General features: G+C 37.7%; 1 protein-coding gene across 2 annotated transcripts in view; it reads right to left on the bottom strand.

Moving 5' to 3' along the window:
* Window positions 1-25,297, bottom strand: part of necab2 (N-terminal EF-hand calcium binding protein 2) — a 121,699-nt gene that overhangs the window by 29,683 nt on the left and 66,719 nt on the right. For both annotated transcript variants that reach the window (XM_048168967.1, XM_048168968.1), the window contains exons 6-7: window positions 7,244-7,380; window positions 6,821-6,945 (exon numbers count right to left, since the gene is read on the bottom strand). In XM_048168967.1, coding sequence (XP_048024924.1) covers window positions 6,821-6,945; window positions 7,244-7,380 — 262 coding nt within the window. The remainder of the gene's footprint in view (window positions 1-6,820; window positions 6,946-7,243; window positions 7,381-25,297) is intronic.

Genomic DNA, 25,297 nt, shown 5'->3' with positions numbered 1-25,297 from the left:
AGATAACCATATCTTTTGTTACAGACAAGCTATGAAAGAAGTAAAAACAAATTTGGAAAGGGCTTGAATCCTTTCATGTGGTATTGAACAATGTGATTAAATTTCACCATGTGATGGGTTTTCGCAGATCACATCACAAATAATAATATTCCACATAATTATGCAGATTTTGCCATAAAATCACCACAGAAAATGCTAATAAAGTTTACAATTCCATCTGGGCCTTAGCAATACATCAGACATTTCTTCAAAAGGCACTTATAGACTAGAATGGATGAAGATAATCTGGGAGTCTTGCCACATGCTCTTCCTGCTTAGGAGACTGTCATGTTAATTAGCTTGGGCGCTTCAGCCACAACATACTGACATGGAAGGAACATCAGTTCAGGCTCCAGTCAGGACCAAGCTGGGCTGAACCCAAACCTTTCCCTGACCACCTGCTCCGTCCCGATTTACTGCTGTCAAATGAATAACATGCATGAAAAATTGGAAAATGTTTCAAAGTCTTGCCAAGATTGAAACATTATGAAGTAGGCTACAATGACCCTTTGAAGAAACATCTCAGTGAAATTATTGATAATGTTATGGCCACTAAGCACAGCCTTAAAATTCTATAAATATTTTGTCTAAATAAAATTAAAAATAAAACACTAAAAATGAAAATTAATTTTATAAATGTAGTCTAAATGTAAAAATAGAACAAATTAGCAATTAAATATTCAATATTGGTAATCCAGTATCAGTACTGACTAGAATATAGTCTCCGAATAGTCGACTAAACGTCAGTCGACAAGAAGAGACTTAGTCAACCAAAATTTTATTAGATGGTTAGTCACAGGAAAAAAAAACTCCACAGGAAGTGGCGAAGTCATGCAGTCCATGAGGGAAAGATTGCTAACGGCGGGTGCTTGGGGTAATTACAGTATGTTGGGCAGGAGATCCAAACATTCGCCTTATTATCCATCGACCTCAAATATGGCTTATCATTTGAAACATGCAAGTAGTAAGAACTTTACATGGCTGCTCACTCTAACGTTAACCTAGATAATGTGTTGTTATTATTAGGCACATATCTGAGTGTATGTGAGGAGTGTGGAAGCTAAAGTATAGGGCGCTTACTGCAAGACATGGAAGGCGCCGGCACGATCGTTTGCAATTTTTCCTGATGAACAGCAGAAACGACTTAAAGGTGCCCTCGAATGAAAAATTTAATTTATCTTGGCATAGTTAAATAACAAGAGTTCAGTACATGGAAATGACATACAGTGAGTCTCAAACTCCATTGTTTCCTCCTTCTTATATAAATCTCATTTGTTTAAAAGACCTCCGAAGAACAGGCGAATCTCAACATAACACCGACTGTTACGTAACAGTCGGGATCATTAATATATACGCCCCCAATATTTGCATATGCCAGCCCATGTTCCCAACATTATGAAAGGCATTAGACAAGGGCAGGCATTAACGTCTGGAGCAGCACAGCAGAATCATCAGACTAGGTAAGCAAGCAAGAACGATAGCAAAAAATGGCAGATGGAGCGATAATAACTGACATTATCCATGATATCATGATATTTTTAGTGATATTTGTAAATTGTCTTTCTAAATGTTTCGTTAGCCTGTTGCTAATGTACTGTTAAATGTGGTTAAAGTTACCATCGTTTCTTACTGTATTCACGGAGACGAGCCGCCGCTATTTTCTTTTTTAAACACTTGCAGTCTGTATAATTCATAAACACAACTTCATTCTTTATAAATCTCTCCAACAGTGTAGCATTAGCCGTTAGCCACGGATCACAGCCTCAAATTCATTCAGAATCAAACGTAAACAATATAACAGTATACAATACTCACATAATCCGATGCATGCATGCCGCATGCATGACGAACACTTTGTAAAGATCCATTTGAGGGTTATATTAGCTGTGTAAACTTTGTTTAGGCTCTGTTTAAGGCAAGCGCGAGCTCCGTGGGCAGAGAGCACGAGAATTAAAGGGGCCGCACAGCATAAATCGGCTCATATTTAATGATGCCTCAAAATAGGCAGTTAAAAAAAATTATTTAAAAAAATCTATGGGGTATTTTGAGCTGAAACTTCACAGACACATTCAGGGGACACCTTAGACTTATATTACATCTTGTAAAAAAACGTTCGATGGCACCTTTAAAATACTTCGTCATTTTTGGTCATACAGATAAGAGTAATGCATCATTCGAAACTTTTAACTGTGTAAACTCACAATAACAACAAAACATTTTGCTTTTGTAAAATAAAGAAAGAAGAAGGTGCGCCCACTATACTGTGGAGATGGCGCGTCAGCGTCGTCAACTTCACCTTTGCAGCCGACACTGACTCAGAAAACACTAGTTTATTAATAAACAATTAAAATGTCTCCTTGCTATTTTTTCCGACACATTCATAATCATTACTTTTGCCGGTGCTTTGCCGCAAGCTTTATGCATGATGCACGTAACAGAGTATATATCCCACCCCCCGCCCCCAGTATATATATTTTAGTAATTAAATTAATATAAACATGCGATTAGTCGACTAATGGCTTAAATGAACTATTAGTTGACTAGAAAAATCTTTAGTCGGGGGTAGCCCTAGTATTGACTGATAAATAAAAAAAAAAAACTCTAAATAAAAAGAAAAGAAAGACTGTATATCAATGAATTATATATATATATATATATATATATATATATATATATATATATATATATATATATATATATATATATACACACACTGAGTTTGTGTGTAACATTTTAGTTTGTGCAACATAAACAGAAATAGAGAGGAGATTAGAGTGAGAGAATGAAAGAAATTTGAGAAAAGCCTGTGATTGACTGATGGGAGAAAAAGTGCCAAGCCTCGCAGAAGTATTGATCAATATTCTCATCCCAGTGCAGATAAACTAAAGCTTGGACAGCACGCTTTCCAATCATGGCTCTCCCTGCTGGATCTGACAGCTAGAATGGTGCTTTTATTGTGAGCCGAGTCAGCTTTATCTGTGTCTAGGGGAAATTTAAAACTAGTGCCAGTGTTTGAACGTCACCCATAAAACAGACCTCTTCGATTCAGCACTGTGGTGTTACTTGAAGAGTATTGGCATTTCGACAGGCCAACTTTACAATAAAAGTGAACGAGAGGTCAATTGAGATCTATATGAATTACTGTCAATAAGGAGTCTGCACATCAACGTGAGCTTCTTTTACAGCTTTTTGTGCTGAAATGTCAAATGGCATCTAACATACCAGCTGAAATGAAGACACACTTAGATCAGACAGTCACTGCTTCAAATAAGCTCTGGTTCTGTTCGAATGATAAATCCACAGCAAAAGAAATGTCTGTATTGCTTGGCTGATTTGAAGAAACTGACTGTATGACTATTCGATTAGCACTGAGATGAAGAGGAAAGTGAGATGGGCATTTCAAAAATAATCATATATCGCCTTTCTCTGTGACACAGAAAACAGAAAAACACTAGAATTAATTTGTTACCGTATCTCCAGGCGAACTCTAACTCCTTCTTCTGACTGAAGCTCAGGAACGCTTTGAGGAAGACCTTTTTTTCCACCCTCTCCTCATTAAAAACTCACACATTTCTTCAGTTGCATCATGCATACGAGACTGTCGTGAGCATGTGGTATGTGCTGACTTGGCACACGAAAGGCTTTGTGTTGTTTTAGTGTCTCTTTAGAGCGGTTTCATAACCAACTCACTGGAGCTCAGTCCCAAATCTCATCAGTAATGGAAATGTGGAGTATGTTGATACAGAAAGCCCACGGGAGAGCCTGCGAACCACATCGTTGACAGACTTTAACTATGCTTTCGGCAATTAGACAGCATGAGAAATGGTAAATGCGGATGTTTTGTGTGATAATGTAGTTGGCCACCAAGTCTGCACCACAAAACAAGATCCTTACCGAATTGATTTATGCAATGTTTGGAAAAACAAACCCATTGTTGAATAGAAGCAATAAAGCAACACGCCAAATAGACCATTAAACAAGTCCTCGAGTAATCCTCTGCTAAAGGAAAAAGTACTGAAAGTGTGGCTAAAATGCCGTCTCTAATCTATGTGCCAATTGTTCTAATGGGAGTAATATTGCTAAAGTCGGTTTTTTTCCTCTCACAGACCCTGGCTCAGGAACATAAAGATTTCCACTGTGTCTACATTTGCTTATGACTCACTGATTGATACTTTAGTAGAGTTTAGTGTTTTTATGCATTTTAAGGTATCATAGGCTACAAAAGGTAGGCAATTTAATTATGCTGCCTTGTAAGATACCTTCTGTTGGCCAAATTCACATGTATGCATCAAGTCAAGTCAAGTCAAGTCAAATTTATTTATATAGCGCTTTTTACAATTGGTAATTGTTTCAAAGCAGCTTTACATATTAGAAGCACAGAAAAAAGAGAAGTGGTTAAAAATAAGCTGTACAAGCAAGCGTGGTAATATGTAACATATACAAGATGGTGCTACATTAAGCCAATGTCGGCTGACTCCCAGGGGTGGAAAAAACCCCTAGGAGAAAAACCCAGCGTGCTAACACTGGGAAAAAAGTCCTAGGAGGGAAAAAACCCCTTGGAAGATATATATAATATATGTAAATGGATATGGAGATCAAAAGTATCACAAGCATCACAAGTATTCAAAGAGAAGGAAAGCCCAGAATGCATTGTGACAGGCTCAGTGAAAAAAAAAAAAAAAAAAAAAAAATCAAATATGGCAGAGAAGGTGAAAGGTGATTATAAATAAACATATATAATATTAAAATCTATTGATAAAAATAGTTCAGTGTAACAAAAGAAAAAGATTATTTTACCCTATATTTGTGTGTGCTGTGTACACCACACGTTTTGGTTCAAGATCTTTTTCTGACAGAAATGTATACATTTTTTCTGCAAGGATGCATTAAATCGATTAAAAATTGACAGTAAAGACATTTATAATGTTACAAAAAAATTCTATTTTAAACAAATGCTGTTCTTTTGAACTTTCTATTCATGAATCATGAAAAAAGTATCACAGTTTCCACAAAAATATTTATACTTATTAATAAACTGCTTTAAACACTGATAATAACTGAAGAAATGTTTCTTTAGCACTAAATCAGCATATCAGAATGATTTCTCAAGGATCATGTGACACTAAAGACTTGAGCTTTGTCATCACAGGAATAAGTAGCTATGTTTCCATCCACCAATTTTTATGCGCATTTTGGGATATCGCACAAAAATTTGCTGAATGGAAACGCCAAGATGTGCATAAATTCTAAAAATGCGCATAAAAAACATATGCGCTCAAATGAGTAGGATCAATTTTTATGCGATACGAAAACATGCACATAAACTACAATAGAAACACTTTTACTGAATAAATTCCTTGATGTGCACTCAAAAAAATGATTTTTGATGCTGTTCACTTTATTTAAACAATTTATTTTGATTCAACACCATTGTATCAGGTTTCCGGTTTAAATGTGATTGATTCATGTTAAATTGACTTGAAACGATTACTCTTTGACTTAACTTGATGTTTTCATATTGTAATAACATGTTTCAATCAAGTAAACCCAACCAGAACTCAATCAAACAGGATTTTCACTTCCCATCATGCTTTGCAAAGGGGCTGAACTAGGAGTGTAAATGTTGAAATAAAGTGTTATTTTAAGCAGTTTTTAGGAAGATGTGAAAATGGAAAGACTTTTTAATGTTTACTGTTCTATTATGTTGGTATTTAAAAGTATTTAAAAGTTTCTGGTTTCATAGGTTTTGTAATCATAAAATGCCTGAGCAAAGTGTCGTTAAAGTGGTTCAGTATAATTCCCTCCCAGAAGCGCCTCACACGATTGCGTTCACAAACACCAGACATCTGAATGCAAGATAACATGACAGTGTTTAGTGGATTTCGTCTGTGTGTTCTGAGGCGCAAGTAACTTATTATTTTCTTAGTGATATTTAGCGGCAGTTTATCAGGAAGTGACGATTTCATTCTCTTCGACTCACTGGACGGAATCAGTGCTTTATTCGCAAATGTTTTATGTGATATTCCAAATTTGCGCACAAGTTAAATTTGCAACTTTGGATGGAAACATAGCTAGTGAAATCTTAAAACCTATTAAATTAGAAAGCATTTATTTTAAATTGTAATAATATTTCACAATCATTAATCTAATGTTTTGGTCAAATAAGTAAGAGACTTCTTTAAAAACATTTAAAAAATCTTACAGACCACAAACTTTTGAATGGAAGTGTATATATAATTTTTTTGCTTAGAGATTTGTTGTATTACCTATAGACCATTCCAAATCACTCACTAGAAGGCAGCTGCCTATCTAGGTAGTAGACAGCAAGGCAGCTCACAGAGCTTATGTAAATGAAGAAATAAATTAGAGGTTTCTTGGAAAAGAACTCTCAGGCGTATGAGGCAAGAACCAACCGTTTCATCGCAACCTTGTTCAAAAAGTCTCATCGCAGCTGGTTCTGCTCACATAAACAGATGCTGCATTTATGCTGATGCTTGGAGACATAAGTGGATTCAGTCTGTAAAAATAAGTCACTTTGTAAATTTTGTACCATTGGGGTTATTTCAGAATCTTTGAGACTTGAATTCTACTAATACATCTAAGGCATAATTACATACTTAAGTTCCAGTAACTTCATGATGCATAAAAATGCATATGGTGAATGGTGTGCACTATAATATTAGTGCTATTATACCAAATTACTCCTTTTGTAAACAATTGAACATGTGTCCACATTAATTATTCAGTTGTGTTTGGAAACAGATGAAGTGAATCGCCTCACCTGCACCTGTGTTGATGTTCCTGACGCTCTCCTTTGCACTGACTCTGTTGTTGGGAGGATAATCCGGCACCGGGGCCTCATAGCGCCTATCTGGGACACGTGGGCTGGTCTTACTGGGGTAGGATCTAGGTCATAACAGGGAGAACAAGGATAAGGAATACAGTTGATTAAAGTATTTAACTACATAAATATTAAAATGATATTAAATTACTCTGAAATATATGATGGCAGCCCAATAAACCAATTTATAGATTGCTTTCAGTCACATACCCATGTGAGATCCCAAACCTGCTCTATAATTATCGTGCATTTAAACCCCACAATTAATGTAATGTAATCTACTTAACTGTTGATTGATGTCCTAATGGACATGTATGTTGATGAAACATGCTTTGGGTCATGATGAATAATGCTCTTTCTCACCCCACTGATGAATGCTGCTCATCAATGGCATCCACAGCACTCTCTACAGAGTTTAACAGAGACTGGATCTGATTGGCTGATTCCTTCAACAGGAAGCGGGTCACAAACTGTTCAACATTAGTTCCACGTTCATATACCTGCAGTGAGTGAGGGAGAAAGAGACAGGAAGAGGGGATTGAAGGAGACAAGACAGAAAGAGCACATCAGCACTTTTCGACGATATTAAGCATGTATATTTGATAAAGTCCTGTTTAAGAAACTCTAGCAAACTTTGCTCCAGCTTTAAGCAAAACATGATCCAGAGGGTCTCAGGGGAAGAACAGAGCTCAAAGAAAGGAGAAAAACAAGATGCTGCTCAAGTAGGTAAAAGCTTAGGGCAAGTTAAGTTCTGAAAGCTTGTAATGGTATTGGACATTAGAGGAGCCAACACTCATTGATCCAGTGACATTTTGACCACTTCCCTAAACACTCAGGGTCTGTTTTACACCATTGAGGCATAATGTCTCACAAGGGTGTTGTATTGGAAGAAACAGACTTTAAAAGTGTTAAAGACTATGGTCCTGCAGCTGCTTTAGTGCTGAACTTTAAGCTTTATTATTGTACATATAAACACATGGATTCTGTCAAACACTCCCAGTTGCCAATGCGGAGTCTTAGTATAGAGGTTTACGACCTTTTAACCACATATGTCTCATCTTTTTTTTGCAATTTCCTCATATATTCTTGATCGTTGTCCTGTCTAGATATTGTCTAGATGGCAAAAAAAAAAAAAAACTTTCTTGTGGAGCAGCCAAGACTCAAATCATGGGCACTGTATATAAAAAAAAAAAAAAAAAAAAAAAAAAAAAAAAAAATGAGTAAACATCTAATTTCTGGCTTGCTCAGTCATTGTCCATTGGCACTGAGATTTTGCTCTGATTTGCAGAAAGATTGTCATGGTCAGCATTTTAACCAACCCTGGCCTACACGGATCGCAATTGAATATCCAAATGGGAAGGCTGCATTGGCAAGGAAGTAAAATTGGACTGCAGTGCTGGCCTCTATAAGGTATCTCATAAATTATGCTGCATTGCCATGCAGATTTAGGATGACTGTGTATAAAAAGGCCATAACAGAAGGAGTAATAAAGGAGACTGGGAGCACTGACAGCCTGTAGTACACCATCAGTCAAAGAAAACAAAGTATGTGGTTGAAGGAGAGGGCTGAAATGGGGGGCTGTGTAGCCTAGCAGTTAAAATTTATTCAAATGAAACGATTGCAGGTTTGATCTATGACTTAAATGATAGTTCACTTAGAAAATGCTCAACCTCACGTTGCTCCAAATCTGTATGAATTCTCATCTTTTTTGAGTAAAAAGTATGCTGTTTTGGACCACACTGACTCATAAAATGAATAAAAACAATTGAAACACTCTTAAAAATAAATTTTCATAATAAAACTGTCAAATGTAATTTTAGCATTTCATACTGTACACTTCAATGTTGTGATGCCTAAATTCACTTTGGCTACGTTCACACTGTCAGCCCAAATCCAATTATTTGTGTATCTGATTGTATCTAAAATTATTGACTGTCCACATTGTGAATTGCAACTGTTCAGATCTGATTGTGTGTCCCATGCTGCTCTTTCATTTTGCGGAATATTTGCATTGGTTTCTATGGCAATGACGTTGCGTTTGGTGGAAAGGGTGGAGAGTAGGGTAGGATGAGCCATTTTTTTTTTTTTTTACTTATGTGGTCCTCAAGATAAGAGAAAATTAGGCAGATGTACAAAGAAAGTATCTAAAGTAATTTCAGGATGTTTCCTATCATTTTAAATGATCAGAATACATCTATGACAAAGAGTTCCAAAAAGTATGGCTTCTCATAAAAAAAGTGTTCCTGTGGTTCAGTTTATCCCAGGTTGGGGGTAAGTTGATCCGAGTCAGTGGGTAAGTTGCACCATCTGGGTGTAAACTGACCATCTAACTGAATCTGAATCAAACCCATGTGAAATTTTAAAGATAATTTACCTCTATAATTTACCTTTTCTTAAAGCTAACGTAAACAACATAAAACCAACCAAATTAAGTTGAAATTTCAATATCTTTAATTGTTTGCGATTCTGAAATAATATGTTGAACATCAAAGTTGTAACCTTCCCAAAAACAGAGTTTGTTGAGTAAAATTAAATAATAATTTAGAATAAATGTCACTGAAACTAAAAACATTTTAGTCAAAATGTTCTTGGCATGGTAGTTTTTCTGTAATGTCGACCATGTTAGGCCATTAGGGACTACAGGTGGAAAGATATCTCGCAAAAAAAAAAAAAAAAAAAGTACTGGCTTGCTTTGCCTCCTAGCTGCCATTTTGAAATAAAACCAGCTAGCTTACCAATTCAGATTAATATTTAGCTAAATGATTTGCATGGTGTTATAAAATACTAAATCACCAATATGCATCATATATATTTTTAGACCTGGACAAATTTGCTTTGATGTAACAATCATTACATCTGTTATGCTAAAATTTTACTTTGGCAAGCCAAAAACAGTTTTTAAAGTAAATGGGTGCCTTCCACTCCTCCCATGTACTTCTCCTTTTCACAGCCTGGCAGAAATAACGGGTGGTTCCAAAATATATGGTCACATGACAATAAAAGAATACAGTTGCAAAGATACAGGGGGTGGGTCAACTTACCTCTAGTGGCTCATCTTACCCCACTATCCCCCTATATGCTGAAAACAACAATCGTAACATGGAGGGGTTTGCAATACAGATGTCTTATTTACAACGTGACAACGTGTAGCTGCCGTGCTGGACTACTGCGTCTTTTGAGGCAGCGGCAGAAACATAGGAGGCTGGTATGCATGGTTTTACTCCGTGCTGTCGCCTCCGCCGGTTTCAAAATATATCTCCGTTATTTTTTGCTTGTTCGGCACTTTGCAACAACACAACCTTGTTTCTGCAGTGACTTCCTATAAAAAACATCTTTACATTTTACTTGCCGTGAGAAAGTGATATAAACCACGCAAAATCTGATCAGAGCAGTCAGACTGAAACAGATTTCCAGAAATGCGATTTGAATAGGATTTCAAACCAACTCGAAGTGGATTTGTAAAAACTGCATTTCATGTGATTTTTTGCCATTCACACTTGCTATATTGGATCGGATTTGCAAATCGGATTTAGAATGACAGTCTAAATGAAGCATTTGTAGCTTTTAAATGACTGATTTAATTTTTTTTGCTTTATTTTTAATTTTTAATATATAGGTTATTAACAATAACATGGAAATAATTATTATTTTAATATTCCTTGCATTCCTAGTATCGTTTTATGGTGAAGCTGCATCAAACTTTGCATGAAGACTTCCTCTGGCCCTGGTTGTGTGGTGATAAAGATTCTTTTCTAAATGGGGGATGGATGCTAGCGTTTGTCATGCTCACCTGCCTGAACAAGAAGCCACCAGGTGGTGACGATGACGGTTGTGAAGGATCAGAATGATTTATGCTAACAGTATGCTAGGTCAGTAGCTCTGCAGTGTGTTTTAGTGCCAACAAGGGCCTTAACACACATCAGCAAGCACGGAGGCAGGGCTTACTGTCCATGCCAAAATAAACACGATTTCTCAACCTAACTGGCAAAACAAATAACTTTTCAATCCCACAAAATGCTTTAACCAAACAACAGCAATAATGACGTTAGACATAAATCAAGAAGTAAATCAAACAACCTGAAGGTATCTATTCAAATCAAAACTCTATATTACTGTGGCAGGCCTTTAATGAGCTGTAAATGCGTTTGAACTCTCAGGACAACAACATGCTTGGAGCGAATCTAATGATTTGGTGCCCAGACTGCATGACTGCATAAGGATATGGGTTGTCATGAAATATTCATTCTTCTCTATTATGGCTCCAACAACACATATACCCAAACACATGTACAAATGGTCTGTCACCCTTCTGTAAAATATGCTCTAGGCACTTCTGAAAGTGTGACTGATAAGGTGAATTACTGAATAACAATGAGTGACATACTGGACTAAAGCATACCGAGACACCTGCGCTCAAGCCAAGACCTAAACAGTCGAAAAGAGCATTATATGTGACACACAAAGACAGGTTTTCCACAAAATAAACAATGTCAACAAACAAAGAGGGAAATACCATCAATGGCTGAGGAGGAGGTTGTGAGGAATTATGATCTTACAATTGGAGATTTTCCACAGAGAATATATGTCATCTTTAGTAATAAATAAATAAATAAAACGGAAACGCTGACAACTAATCTTTTTTGTCCTTTGCAGAATGAGCATTAAATATAATAAGCATGGCAAAAGCAGACAAGTGCATAATACTTCCCACATGGAAAGAACCTATATGTGGATATATGCGCATATATGAAACCTATATGCAGTGTATATGTACATATATGCTGCATATATGCACATATATGATAATATATATGCTGCATATATGCATATATATACTGCATATATGTGTATATATGCCACATATAGGCAAAATTGAGGTGCATATATGTGCATATACAGGAAATATAGGTCTCCTGTATTGCTTCTTCATATCCATATATATGCCCTATACATACAAGATATGTCTTCTATATAGCTAATGGCAGGATCTGGTCATTTTGTAGCTCATATCTCATTTTTGACTGTCATACATGATGCCTAGCTCATATTTTCTGTTATCAAGGCAAAAACTAAGAATTAACGAAAAAAATTATGCAAGAACTTATGTATGTGCGAATGTAGCAGTTATGTATTTAGACAATTATTTTGTGATTCCACTTGCCATGACCATATTTGGGGTTTCCTGCCGCCATGCTGACTTGGGGTGTTGACGCACTTTGCTGCTTCCCAGTCTGTATGAGACATCACAGCGGTAGGTCGCACAAAGTTTTTGCGGTGATTCAATTAAGGCCATGTTTCATGTAACAGCTGAATTCACATGATATATTTGTATGATTGTAATCCAAAACCCCTCTGTGATGTACATTCAGATGTTTCGTTGATTATTTTTCTTTACTTAAGTTACTTTTAATATCTCTCTTTCTCAGCGTTGTGCGTTGCTGCCGCATGCTGTTTGTATGCTGCACAAGTCCTCATATATTGCCATTTGTGTTATACAGAATAAAGTGAGGACCTGATGGCAAGATTTTTCGCAGTCTGTCTTTGATTACGACACAACGCAGAAAACACACCGCTACACGAACACGTGAAATTGGTCCCACATGGAAAAAAACCTATATAAACATATATGTTTCAATATAGGTTTGATATAGGTTTTACATATATGTGACATATATAAAATTGGCCGTTTTCCTATATTATGTGTACATATATGTACATATATGTGTATATATATATATATATATATGTGTACATATATGTGTACATATATGTGTACATATGTGTACATACATGTGTGCATATATGTGTACATATATGTGTATATATGTGTACATATATGTGTGCATATATGTACATATATGTACATATAATATAGGAAAACGGCCAATTTTATATATGTCACATATATGTAAAACCTATATCAAACCTATATTGAAACATATATGTTTATATAGGTTTTTTCCATGTGGGTTGCGCAATATTTCATAGTTCAAAGTGAAACTCATATCAAGTTTAATAACCAATGCTGGTCATTTTAAAAAACAGCCATTGGGAAATGAACCCCAGAATAAAATGGCATATTATAATGGGACATGTAATTTGACTGATTTGTCCAAGCCTCTTTAAATGCAATTTTGCATATCACAAAATGTTGTTGCTAAGAAACATATTGACTGCTGTTGCTAGGATACGATTAATTGGCTCATGTCTGAACAGAGAATGTCTAGTGTGTTTTTGTCTTAAAATAGATGAAAGCTCACAGTTATACTAACATATTTACAAAAAAAAAAAAAAAAAGAGTAAAAGTCACACCCTTGTATTTGTTGATGAGGCTGGCTGATAAAGATACACAGATCCACTTCCAGATAATTATACAAGATATAAGCATCTGCTCATTTCCATTACATTATCTAATACAGTAGCTGTTTATCTAATTGTTTTTTGTGTGTGTGTGTGTTTGTTTTTTTAGAATGAGAACCCTCCTAACACATAATCACTGGGCTGGTCAAAACAGTCATAGGCTGACAGACACCCTATTTTTCATATTTTTATTTTGATATGCTGAAGAGCTACTCAAGTGACTATTTTTCCCATTCAATGCTAAATAAAATCATATTGTAAATATAAATGTATTAAAATAATTATATTATATTAAATATACTATTATATAAAATATGTAGTGCTGCTGAGACTCTTTCCCCTCCACTCTAAGCAAAATTTTATTTAACACAGTTTATAGCCAATATATTTACTCCACGAAAATGGAAAACGGGGATAGATGGACCAACGCTGAAGTCCAGGTACTCAACGTTTACGCTAAGGAGGAAATCCAACATGAATTTGAAAGGACCAAAGGAAAGCGAAACATGATCATGTATTTCTGCTCAGCTACCGACACTGGGCATCAACCACAAAGCAAAACGCTATAATACTTTTTCATATACAGTTTACTTTCTTTGTTTAACAGTTTTATCTAATGGGAATGGGAGCAGAGTTGCCAGGTTTTCACAATAAAGCCCGCCCAATTGCTACTCAAAACTAGCCCAAAACTAGCCCAATCGTGTTTAAAATCCGGGTATTTTGGTGAGGTTCCCCTGGTAAAATTAGCATTTCAGGGGCTAAATATCATGTTATTGACCCGCAGACATGAAAAACAACCTGCGGCAACATTGGCTGCATCTGAAAATCTAGGCAGCTAACTTGTTGCCTCGCTGCCCTATCAGGCAATGATTTAGGTACCTCACAAAACTGATTTCGGACAGACTTCTGAGGCAGTATAACGATTTATTGATAGATAGCAAAACAGAGAGCGCTTTAGTTACAACAAATTGAATATTTAATTACTACGATACTAACTTCTTGCTAGAAATGTCATTGTAACACAGTTCGTATATACAGGAAGGAGGAGGCGGGAACTGGCGAACATTTAACAAACTTTAATACTCTCGCCCGCCCTGGTTGCCACATACCCCCATCGCCCCTCGCAGGCCGGGGGGTACTCCCCCGACTGCGCTTATTCCCCCCCCGGAGCCTGTCTTGGCGGTCGCAGCACCTGGGGGTAAGGACAGACGAGACGAGAGAAAGGAGACGGAAGCAAGGGGAGTGAGAGGACGAGAGAGGGGAGAGAGGAAAAAGAAAGAAAAAGAAAAAATCTGGGTCCGGTTCCCAGACACACTGCCTCTCGGTCCTCAGCCTGCTGAGAGGCTCTTCGCTCGGTGGACAGCCCGATCCTCAACCGCCTCCTGGCGGCCAGCAATGGCTCCTCCGGTTGAGAGCAGCCGGCAGCGAGTCCGCTGTCCCCTGCTCCTCCCCTTCATGGCGGACAGTAGCAGGCTCCAGCCCACGGCAAACGGCGGCGACTCCTCTGCTCCCTCTTGGACGGCAGCCACCCCACCTCGTCCCAGGAGCACGGCCTCGAGCTCTCCATCCCACCTGTCACTAGGCTCTCCAGCACCACCGCCTCGGGCAGCCTCTCGCGGTCTTCACACTCCCGCGCTGCCCGAACTCTGCAGCACCGCGATCCCCCTCAGCAGGGAGGGCTCTCCGACAGCATGTCCCTCCTTCCTCCCGGGTTTCGGCACCAGTGTAACACAGTTCGTATATACGTGAAGAAGGAGGCGGGAACCGGCGAACATTTAACAAACTTTAATACCAAAATAAACAAAGAACAAAACAAAAGTAATGCCGGCAGACCCTCGCAGACGTCTTCCGGCCACACAAACATAATAAAACATAAAACAATATCCAGGCCTGGTCCTCTCTCATCCTTCACTGTCGTCGCTCCTCCTTTTATGCTCCCAGAGCTCCTCCGTGAGAGACTGAAGGCCGGTGCACCTCCCAGGTGAAGCTCATTAACTCTCGCGCCACCGGCCTCGCGCCGTTCCCTCACGGCTCTCGCCCGCCCTGGTCGCCACAGTCATCAAAAGTTGGTCAAAATGTACACTTTACACACAAACTGAAAATAACCTCAAATTTCAGACGGCATCTTTATTTTTCCACTCAACAGTCAGGGAATGGAACGTGCAGGATAGTGGGATATCAAAGGCAGGGAAGGATATATCTATGCTGCCTTCAAAAATCTATCAGATGAAGACATCTCAGGAGAAAGGATGTCTACCTTCCTACCTCCTTATCCTGCCTGCAGAGGGAGCATTTTTCAGCTTTCGGACACAACACTGTTAAAGTAGCCCAATTTGACTTGGCAACACTGAATGGGAGTGCTGTGTGCTCAGGCTCTGGCTGAGCCATTCTCAGCGTCATCAAAATAAGAGTCTGCCGCACCATCAAGATTAAAGTCCCGCACAAAAACCAGAGCGGCAAGTCATAAGTGACGGCTTACGTCACTTTAAAGTGCCAAGTGGTGGTGCTAATGCAACCAGGAAAATGGCCCTAGGGGAACATAGTTCTTGGGGGACCGCTCTGGTGACTAGTTCCTATAGTTCCTGTAACTACCCAGTGTGAAAGCCCCTATTGATGCATTTCAGTCAGTCTGCTATTTTATTCCATCTGTTACTCCTGATCGGAGGCTTCCGTAAATATTTTGTTTATATGTAGAGCCAGCTTCAGCTAAGTTTAATGGTGTAACGCAAAAATATTTAGAAGCGCATGAGTTTTAACTTAGTGCCCATTTATGTCAAAACAGGCTAAGTTGTAACTTAGCCCCTGATCATCATCTACTCTCTGCTGCTTCTTCTCCAAGTGCTAAATGAAAAGAGGGTTAAACGGTTCTCTAGAATAAGCCGAAAGGGTAAACAACCTGAAAAGAACATCCCTGCCAAAATTACAGAGCACAACAGAGGCAAGCAAAGGTTTTCTCCCACCTACGGTCTAAACCTGGGCTCAACCTAGTTAGACAAAGCTTCCGAGAATTGAGAGAAGAGATTCAATCACAATCGCATTAGCCAAGCCTGAAAACAGAAGTCATGGCATAATGCAGTTATTCAGCCAGGGACACATCCATTCACAGGCTCGAATCACAGTTGCTGAGACTTTACAAAACCAGGATTAAATCCCAGTCTGGTAGAAAATGAAGAGATGAGAACATAGACTTCCTATTGTCGAAGAAGGATGATTGAGCTGTGCCTCCATTATTGTCTGAGAGTGTGTGGGAAATGGGTTGTCTAATGCTACAAGATAAAGACTTGCACTTTGATTTCTGCTGTTCACTGCAGGTGTCTTGACGATCTTTCAGTGCGCTGCTGAAGGTTTATCTAACTTCGGGCATCACAGTTTCAGGAACTGAAGCCTTTTGGGAGGCTTTCATCTGTTCCAGCTACCGCATTTTGACTTTCATCTCCCCCAGAGAGAGCAGTTTAACCCAGAGTCCATTGACAGACTTAGAGTTAGGATTTTATCCTTTAAGAACAGATAAAGTGTGACGCTGCAGCTGTGAAAGGCAGAGAATTTTAAGAGACGCATTGTCACGCAATCAGCTATTTCATGTTCCTTTGACCCTTTCGTAGTGCAGAGAATGGTTGGAAGTACATTTATAGATTTCGAGATTGCTCTTCATTGTATTCAACAAAGCAAAAAAATATTCCTGTGAGAAAAACACATCAATTTCACATTTTAAATGCAAGATACACAGCGGCTCTCTTTTAAGCCTATATAAAGCAGTGATCAATGAGAGCAATAATCTTTTTCCAACTTGCTTGGTTGAATTATGGATCAAGATTAATACATCTGTGTTTGTAGTAACTGTTAGTGATTTAAATTCAGTTGATTTTATCATTCTGACAGAAAGCACAAACAGCAAAAATCTTTTAGTAATAAAAAGAACATTTGCTGAATTTGCAGATGCACTCAACAATAATCTTCATTGCCAAATATCCATATCCCCATGTGGAAGATTTTACACCACATCATAGATCTTTATTCACAAACCTTATTAGATTGGATAACTTACTACATGTCAATCAAATCCTCTGTGGGTTTGACCTTTATTGGTTTGACATTTAGATTCCTGAGGCCATCTCTAGAGGATAGACTTCATTGCAGGCTTATATGGGAACGTGTATAAATAAGTTAATTCTAGTTTACCTCAGAGAGTGCACAACAAAAAACAACCAGTGAACTTGAAAGTGCAAATCTTTATTCACACCCCACAGGCAGTGGGAGGCATCTGAGAACAATGTTATTCTCGAGCTGCAGCCACCACCAGCAAACATGAACAGGGCTTCTAATTATAATCGCCTCTTACAGAGTTTTCCAGGCAATTTTAATCAGGAGGCTTGATGTTGGAGAATTATCATCACAAAGACAGGACTCGGTGTAACAGTGACAGCCTTTGCTTTCGCCGAGGAAGGAACACAGGTCTGTGTCACGGTGGGATCGTTTCGTAACCACATTGATTGAGACAGCAGTCAGGGAATAGCGCTCCAGCTGTGTTTCAATTGTGCCCACCTCTATAAGCCATAATGGTGATGAGGCAAGTCTTTACCATGTTCAAAACACAAACCATCATCAGTGTCACTTTCAGCCATCTCTTCTTCTTTTTTTCCAAACAATTCATGGGATTAAAGGACACAGGCTACTGTGAATGAAAGAATGGTTGACCTTATTTGTCGAAATTTTCCATGTCGCTCCAAACTTGTATGACTTTCTTTCGCGGAACACAAAAGGAAGTTATTTTGGAGATGCCGTCACTCTTTTCATTGCAACAACATAAAAGTAGTCCATATGACTTTATTTCGTCTTCTATTGCCATATAATACTCAGAAGCAATTTTAAAGCAGCAGTAACTTTTTTTGGTTAAAAATGATCCAAAATCAATTTTTGAGCAAGTACATAACCAGCTTGTGTTCAAAACTCTCTCCTTACTTTAGCCCGATTCACAACGGTAAGCTTGTAATAATGTTTTCTAATTCGAGTGGTACTGGTAGGTTTCTGCGGGAAATTCAAGCATGCCGCCATTCATCTTTGAGTCATTACGTCATGTCTGTTTACATAAAGAAGGAGTCCCAGCTAGTAGGCTATATTGCATGTGAGGATGCTGCAGGTAGCAGATCATTTTGATGGTGGATTGTATGGTATGACAAAAACTACAAGTAACGCTAATACACACTAGATACACATAGACATGCAATGCTGATGTTGTTAAAGGGATAGTTCACCCAAAAATGAAAATTTGATGTTTATCTGCTTACCCCCAGAACATCCAAGATGTAGGTGTCTTTGTTTCTTCACTAGAACACAAATGATGATTTTTAACTCCAACCGTTGCTGTCTGTCAGTCAAATAATGATAGTGGATGGGAACTTCTACAATAAGAGTAAATAAAACTTGCTTAGACAAGTCCAAATTAAACCATGCAGCTCGTGACGACACATTGATGTCCTAAGACAAGAAACGATTGGTTTCCAACTGCATTCATCACTCAATTCGTTTGGTCTGATCGCGCTCTGACAACGACAGTGATGTCTGGCACTCATTGAAGTATATGTGCGAGACATCACTGCCGTTGTCAGAGCGCGATCAGACCAAACGAATCGAGTGATGAATGCAGTTGGACATAGTGGTGTATTAGAGGTAAAAAATGATATAAATACTGTTCGGTTTCTCGCACAAACCGATCGTTTCGTGTCTTAAGACATCAATGTGTCGTCACGAGCCGCAGGGTTTCATTTGGATTTGTCTGTCGTGTTTTATTTACTCTTATAGTCCAAGTTCCCGCTGACTTGCATTATACCACTGACAGACCGCAGTGGTTGCAGTTAAAAATTATCATTTGTGTTCTACTGAAGAAACAAAGACACCTACATCTTGGATGCGCTGGGGGTAAGCAGATAAACATCAAATTTTCATTTTTGGGTGAACTATCCCTTTAACATTAACAATTTGAGAACAAAGTATAACAATAATAATAATAATTTGCAGATTTAATCACCATTGGTAGCACAATTTTTTGTAATGCTTTTTTTTTCTCAGTTGGTCAGAACAAAAGTGGCAGATTTATTACTTGCTTGCTCAGACGACATTTTCCAGTGAAAATTCTTATTTTGCACATACTTCCAAAACTACAATCTGTGATTCTGAAGTACAGTGTCCGGTGCGGCGACTGACAGCCACACATTCTTCTCGAAACATTTGATTCATCTGCTACCGAGGAGCCGTGCCAATGCACAACCCACATAAAGATGATAATTTCCGCAAATAACTGCAATTGCAGGTTTAAAACAGAGATGGCGACAAAGAGGTAAAACTTACAAACTGCAGCTTCAAGTCTGTATTCACAAATCATCTCGTCTAGAATTAGGATTAGGGCAGATGTCAGCATTTTTAGTGATTAGAGACTTTTGGTCTGTTCATTACACAAAGCTATTGAATGGTTTCAGAATACTTGAAATCTTGTGCACAAGTCATATAGCAACCTTTTTGAAGCTTGTAAGCTCCAGTATATTCATTAAAATTCCTATGAAAGAGAGAAAGCCATGCAAGTTTGAACAACATGAGGGTGAGAAAATAATGGCAGAAGTTCCACTGTTGGATAAATTATTCATTTTTTTCCACAGTACAATAAATAAGAGGAGGAAGGACTAGTCATTGACATAATTCTTCACAAAGGCAGTGAATTTCACCAGCAATGACGCTTAATGAAATGCTGTGTAAGATTCGGGCAATAGAGTTCACGATTCTCCAGCCATCACAATGAGCCATAAAATGCAGTCAGAGACAAACTGCTATAGCTGTGGACTGCAGTTCATCATAAATGCAGCAGCAGAGAGATTTATAGAAGAAGCTTCAGAAGTTTAATGAACAAGTGAAGACATGTGCTGTGGCAGCACTTAGCTCTCACTGGGCAGGCGCAGGGCCCACCGCTGCGCAAGAGCGTATGTTTACAGGCTGCCATTCACACATGGAGAGAAGAGTCTCAGGACAGTAATAAATGACAGAGGTGAGTTCTTGCAAAATGCCTAGAGCTTCATATGCTTTTGAAGCTACCACTTCACACCACAGATACAGGAAAGGGTTGAAGATGGAAACAGCGGAACATATTGGAAGCGCGGCAGCAATCTGCTTACTGTTTAAATCAGCGATGCACCTAAATGAAAATTCTTGTATGGAACCGAAAAGCGAAATTGAGGATACACTAAGCTGGAAACCAGCTCATTTTTTATTTGCTAGTTTCATTGCCTAAATTATTATAGTATAGTTTTTCTTCTGTTGTGCCGTCCTCATAGGAATCACTGTGTGAATAGAGGTGCATCTGTCAGGGTTAAAATGAAAGTGTCAGCCCACATACCAACAGTCACTGATTTAATATTCATGAAACCTATTGCTTATTGAATGAATGTGAACAAAACAATCAAAAAAGTTATCAAAAGTGTCAGGTTGGAAACATTTATTTGATCAAAAATATAGTAAAAACAGTATTATTGTGGAATATCATTACAACTTAAAATAAATGTTTTCTATCAGTATATATTTTAAAAAGTTATTTATTCATGTGATGACAAAGCTGTTTTCAGCATCATTACTCCAGTCTTTAGTGTCACATGATCCTTCAGAAATCACTACTATTTTATCAAAACTATTTTTGCAACAATATATATAATGTACTTACTGTCACTTTTGATAAATGCAATATATCCTTGATGAAAAAATATTATTTATATTATTTTAATTTAAATATAAGGAAGCAGAGTTAAATTAAATGAAATTCAAACAATTCATATTATTGATGTAAAAGTCCTTTTTAATCATTCATTTCATTTTCCAGCATGAATTACTCATAATCATGTTATAATACAGACACATATGGCATATTACCAGAATGGCATATTAAAGGTGCCCTAGATTCAAAAATTGAATTTACCTCGGCATAGTTAAATAACAAGAGTTCAGTACATGGAAAAGACATACAGTGAGTCTCAAACCCCATTGTTTCCTCCTTCTTATATAAATCTCATTTGTTTAAACGACCTCCGAAGAACAGGCGAATCTCAACATAACACCGACTGTTACGTAACAGTCGGGGTGTACACCCCCAATATTTGCATAATGCCAGCCCATGTTCAAGGGATTACACAAGCCAGTATTAACGTCTGGAGCTGCACACAGCCGAATCATCAGACTAGGTAAGCCAGAACAACAGCGAAAAATGGCAGATGGAGCAATAATAACTGATATAATCCATGATAGCATGATATTTTTACTGATATTTGTAAATTGTCTTTCTAAATGTTTCGTTAGCATGTTGCTAATGTACTGTTAAATGAGGTTAAAGTTACCATCGTTTCTTACTGTATTCACGGAGACAAGAGCCGTTGCTATTTTCATTTTTTAAACACTTGCAGTCTGTATAATGCATAAACACAACTTCATTCTTTATAAATCTCTCCAACAGTGTAGCATTAGCCGTTAGCCACGGAGGACAGCCTCAAATTCACTCAGAATAAAACGTTAACATCCAAATAAATACTTTACTCACATAATTCGAAGCATGCATACAGCATGAATGAAGAACATCTTGTAAAGATTCATTTGAGGGTTATATTAACTGTGTGAACTTTGTAAATGCGTTGTAATATAGTCGACAGCTCGTGTGGCAGGGAGCACCCGATTTAAGGGGGCGGCGCAGAGTGTAAATCAGTGCATTGTTAATGATGCCCCAAAATAGGCAGTTAAAAAAATTAATTAAAAAAAATCTATGGGGTATTTTGAGCTGAAACTTCACAGACAGATTCAGGAGACACCTTAGACTTATATTACATCTTGTGAAAAAGTATTCTTGGGCACCTTTAATTAATGTTTGAAATGCCACCTAGAAAAAATGGTATTTAATTATATTTCATAACTTAACCTACGTTTTATGGACCAAAGTGGCAGGGCACATTCTTTCTGAGAATGCTAAAGTTTCTCAATGAATTGCAATTAATGCAATACTTGCCATTTCTAATCAACTTCTTGTGAAAAGTTGCCAGTTCAACTGAAGTTCCAAAACATGAATTGAAATGAAACATTTCCTAAAATCTTTATTTTACTTGATTTTCTGAATTGGAGATTCAATAAACCAAGCACTTCAGAAAAACAATGTTTAGACTATGAAACGGTTCCTGTCAATTGATCTACAACAATTCAACTTCTGATTCACTGGTGTATCCCACACTGCTCTCCTCTCACTGTGTTCATATTGTGTCCATGTTGTTGCTGCAAAAGCTGTCATTTATCCAGATTCAAATGAAACCATAGGATGTAAAATTAAAATGACTAACAACGAATGGAGTTACACAACACCATACATCAAGTTTCGCAAGGCAGAAAAGAAAGAAGTATTTGAAAAGCAATTCCATAACATACAGCAGCTTGAGACATTGAGCCAGGCTCATTAGCACACGGCTCGCTCAAGGATAACATTACGGCAACATGCAAAACTCTATATTCCAGGCTTGCCACCTCATAAATATTCATTCACACTGTGCAGAAAAGCAAGGGAGGAAAGAATGAATTTGATTATTGTTTGGGAAAGTATTTTTTTAATCCTGTCCCCAGCGCTAGGCATTTAGATCCCCTAACAGGCCATAACAGAGCTCACTCACTGTATATGACAATAGTACACAGCAAGTGTATGAGAAGACTGAAGCCCTCCACACTAACTGAATCATCAGCAGCAACATTCCAATAAGCCCTGAATTAAATTACCTCTGAGCACAGTGGTAATGCACCATAGTAGGTTCCAGAAAACTGAGTAAATGTCTCTGTATACAGCAGTTTTATGTTCTGGAAAACACTTCTAGTTTAAAGTGTCCCTGTTATGCAATTTTAAAGGTCCTAATTTTGTTTTGGGTCTCCTACAATAGGTTTACATGTATCCAAAGTCTTTAATTTTCTCAAAGCATCACCTCTTTTGTCACAGTGTCTGAAACAGTTTGATAACAGTGTTTGAGGGCAGGGCAAAGTAGACGCTGTTTGCAGGCAGCCAATGAAGACCGTAGGTGGGCTTGAAAATGTGTTACAAACTTAGACGGTTCGTGCAGGAAGTAAGGAATTACTAAAGAATCACTTCAGGCAGTTCAGAATCGGTTCTATCTTTTAGGACACTATAACTCCATTTGTCGTGCACTTTGATCTTTGAAACTTTGCAGATATTTAACATTCACAAACAGGTATATTACACTGCATGCAAGGAGATATCCAAAAAAGCATAATAGGGATAATTTAAGATCCATAATGCTACATACCTTTAACACTTTACTCTTATTGTTATTCTGGTAACACTTTAGTTTAGGGTCCAATTCTGACTTTTAACTAGTTGCTTATTAGTCAAGTCAAGTCAAGTCACCTTTATTTATATAGCACTTTTTACAATGTAGATTGTGTCAAAGCAGCTTTAAATTGATAACTGGTACATTATTTTGGCTGCACAGCAGCTCTTAAAGAATAGTGTCAAAGCACTGTTGAATATCAAATGTCAAGTCAAATGTCAAGTGTCCCCAACTAAGCAAGCCAAAGACGACAGCGGCAAGGAACCCAAACTCCAACAGGTGACATCAGGTGGCAAACAGGTGGCAAATAGGTGTTAAAATGGATAAAATGGTTAAATTAGCATGCATATTAGATATTGGCTGTTTGTTAGGACTTATTAAGCATATATTAATGCCTTATTCTGCATGACTATATTCAAAGTCCCTTTAAGACAAGTCATTTCACTCGGCGGCCATCTTTGAAAATGTATTTGATCAAAAATATAGTAAAAACAGTATTATTGTGGAATATCATTACAACTTAAAATAAATGGTTTCTATCAGTATATATTTTAAAATGTTATTTATTCATGTGATGACAAAGCTGTTTTCAGCATCATTACTCCAGTCTTTAGTGTCACATGATCCTTCAGAAATCACTACTATTTTATCAAAACTATTTTTGCAACAATATATATAAATGTATTTACTGTCACTGTCACAGGTGGCAAACAGGTGGCAAATAGGTGTCAAAATGGATAAAATGGTTAAATTAGCATGCATATTAGATATTGGCTGTTTATTAGGATTTATTAAGCATATATTAATGCCTTATTCTGCATGACTATTCAAAGTCCCTTTAAGACAAGTCATTTCACTCGGCGGCCATCTTTGAAACGCCTCTCGGGCATCCTGGGCATCCATGCAGCTCCTATCTCTTTGAATGGGGAAACATCAAATTCTCTAAAGCTGTTTGCCAAGCTTTCGATTAAATTTCATATTTGAAATCACCAATGAAATCTGACAACTGTCTCATAATTTTTTTTCCAAACGCTCGAATCATGACAAAAAAAAACCCTGTACTTTTTAGGCTGAATCAAGCTAATGCACATGCGCAGACCTAAATGCTTCTAACGGCCGCTGCAGTGACGCGATAACTTTACCAGTCGGCGATTGGCTCTTATTTTGAAGGCGGGACTTATTCTGCCATATTGCGCGTTACACTTTCTCCCATTCAAAACAATACGAGTGACATGTCTTGTGTTATTCTATAGTCTTTGGTATATTCTATATCCCTTAATCCTACCCAATACCTAAACTTAACAACTGCCTTACTAACTATTAATAAGCAGTAATTAAGAGTTTATTGAGGCAAAAGTCGTAGTTAATATTTAGTTAATAGTGAGAGTTGAACCCCAAACTAAAGTGTGACCGTTATTATTCTACCTACATATACTATAAGGCCAAAAGTCTGTGGATATGCCATAAGTGGTTACCAGGGGAACTAGGTAACCGGGGTGACACTGTGCAACTAGAAGTAAATGAACGCAAGTGAGAGTGACTGAACGCTGAAAGTGTGAAATAAATGCCTATAATATATAACAATAACCACTCTCTCTCACCTCAGGTTAGCATGAAATGAAAGGGGAGAGAAGTTCTGTACCATCTGCAGCTAAAAAAACATTATTTTCAGGAAATGTTCTTCACCTCTATTTGGGACCTTTGATGTTCACAG

This window comes from Megalobrama amblycephala, linkage group LG19 (assembly GCF_018812025.1).
Source record: "Megalobrama amblycephala isolate DHTTF-2021 linkage group LG19, ASM1881202v1, whole genome shotgun sequence".
In the NCBI taxonomy this organism is placed as follows: domain Eukaryota; kingdom Metazoa; phylum Chordata; class Actinopteri; order Cypriniformes; family Xenocyprididae; genus Megalobrama; species Megalobrama amblycephala.
This window is presented reverse-complemented; position numbering and strand designations above follow the sequence as displayed.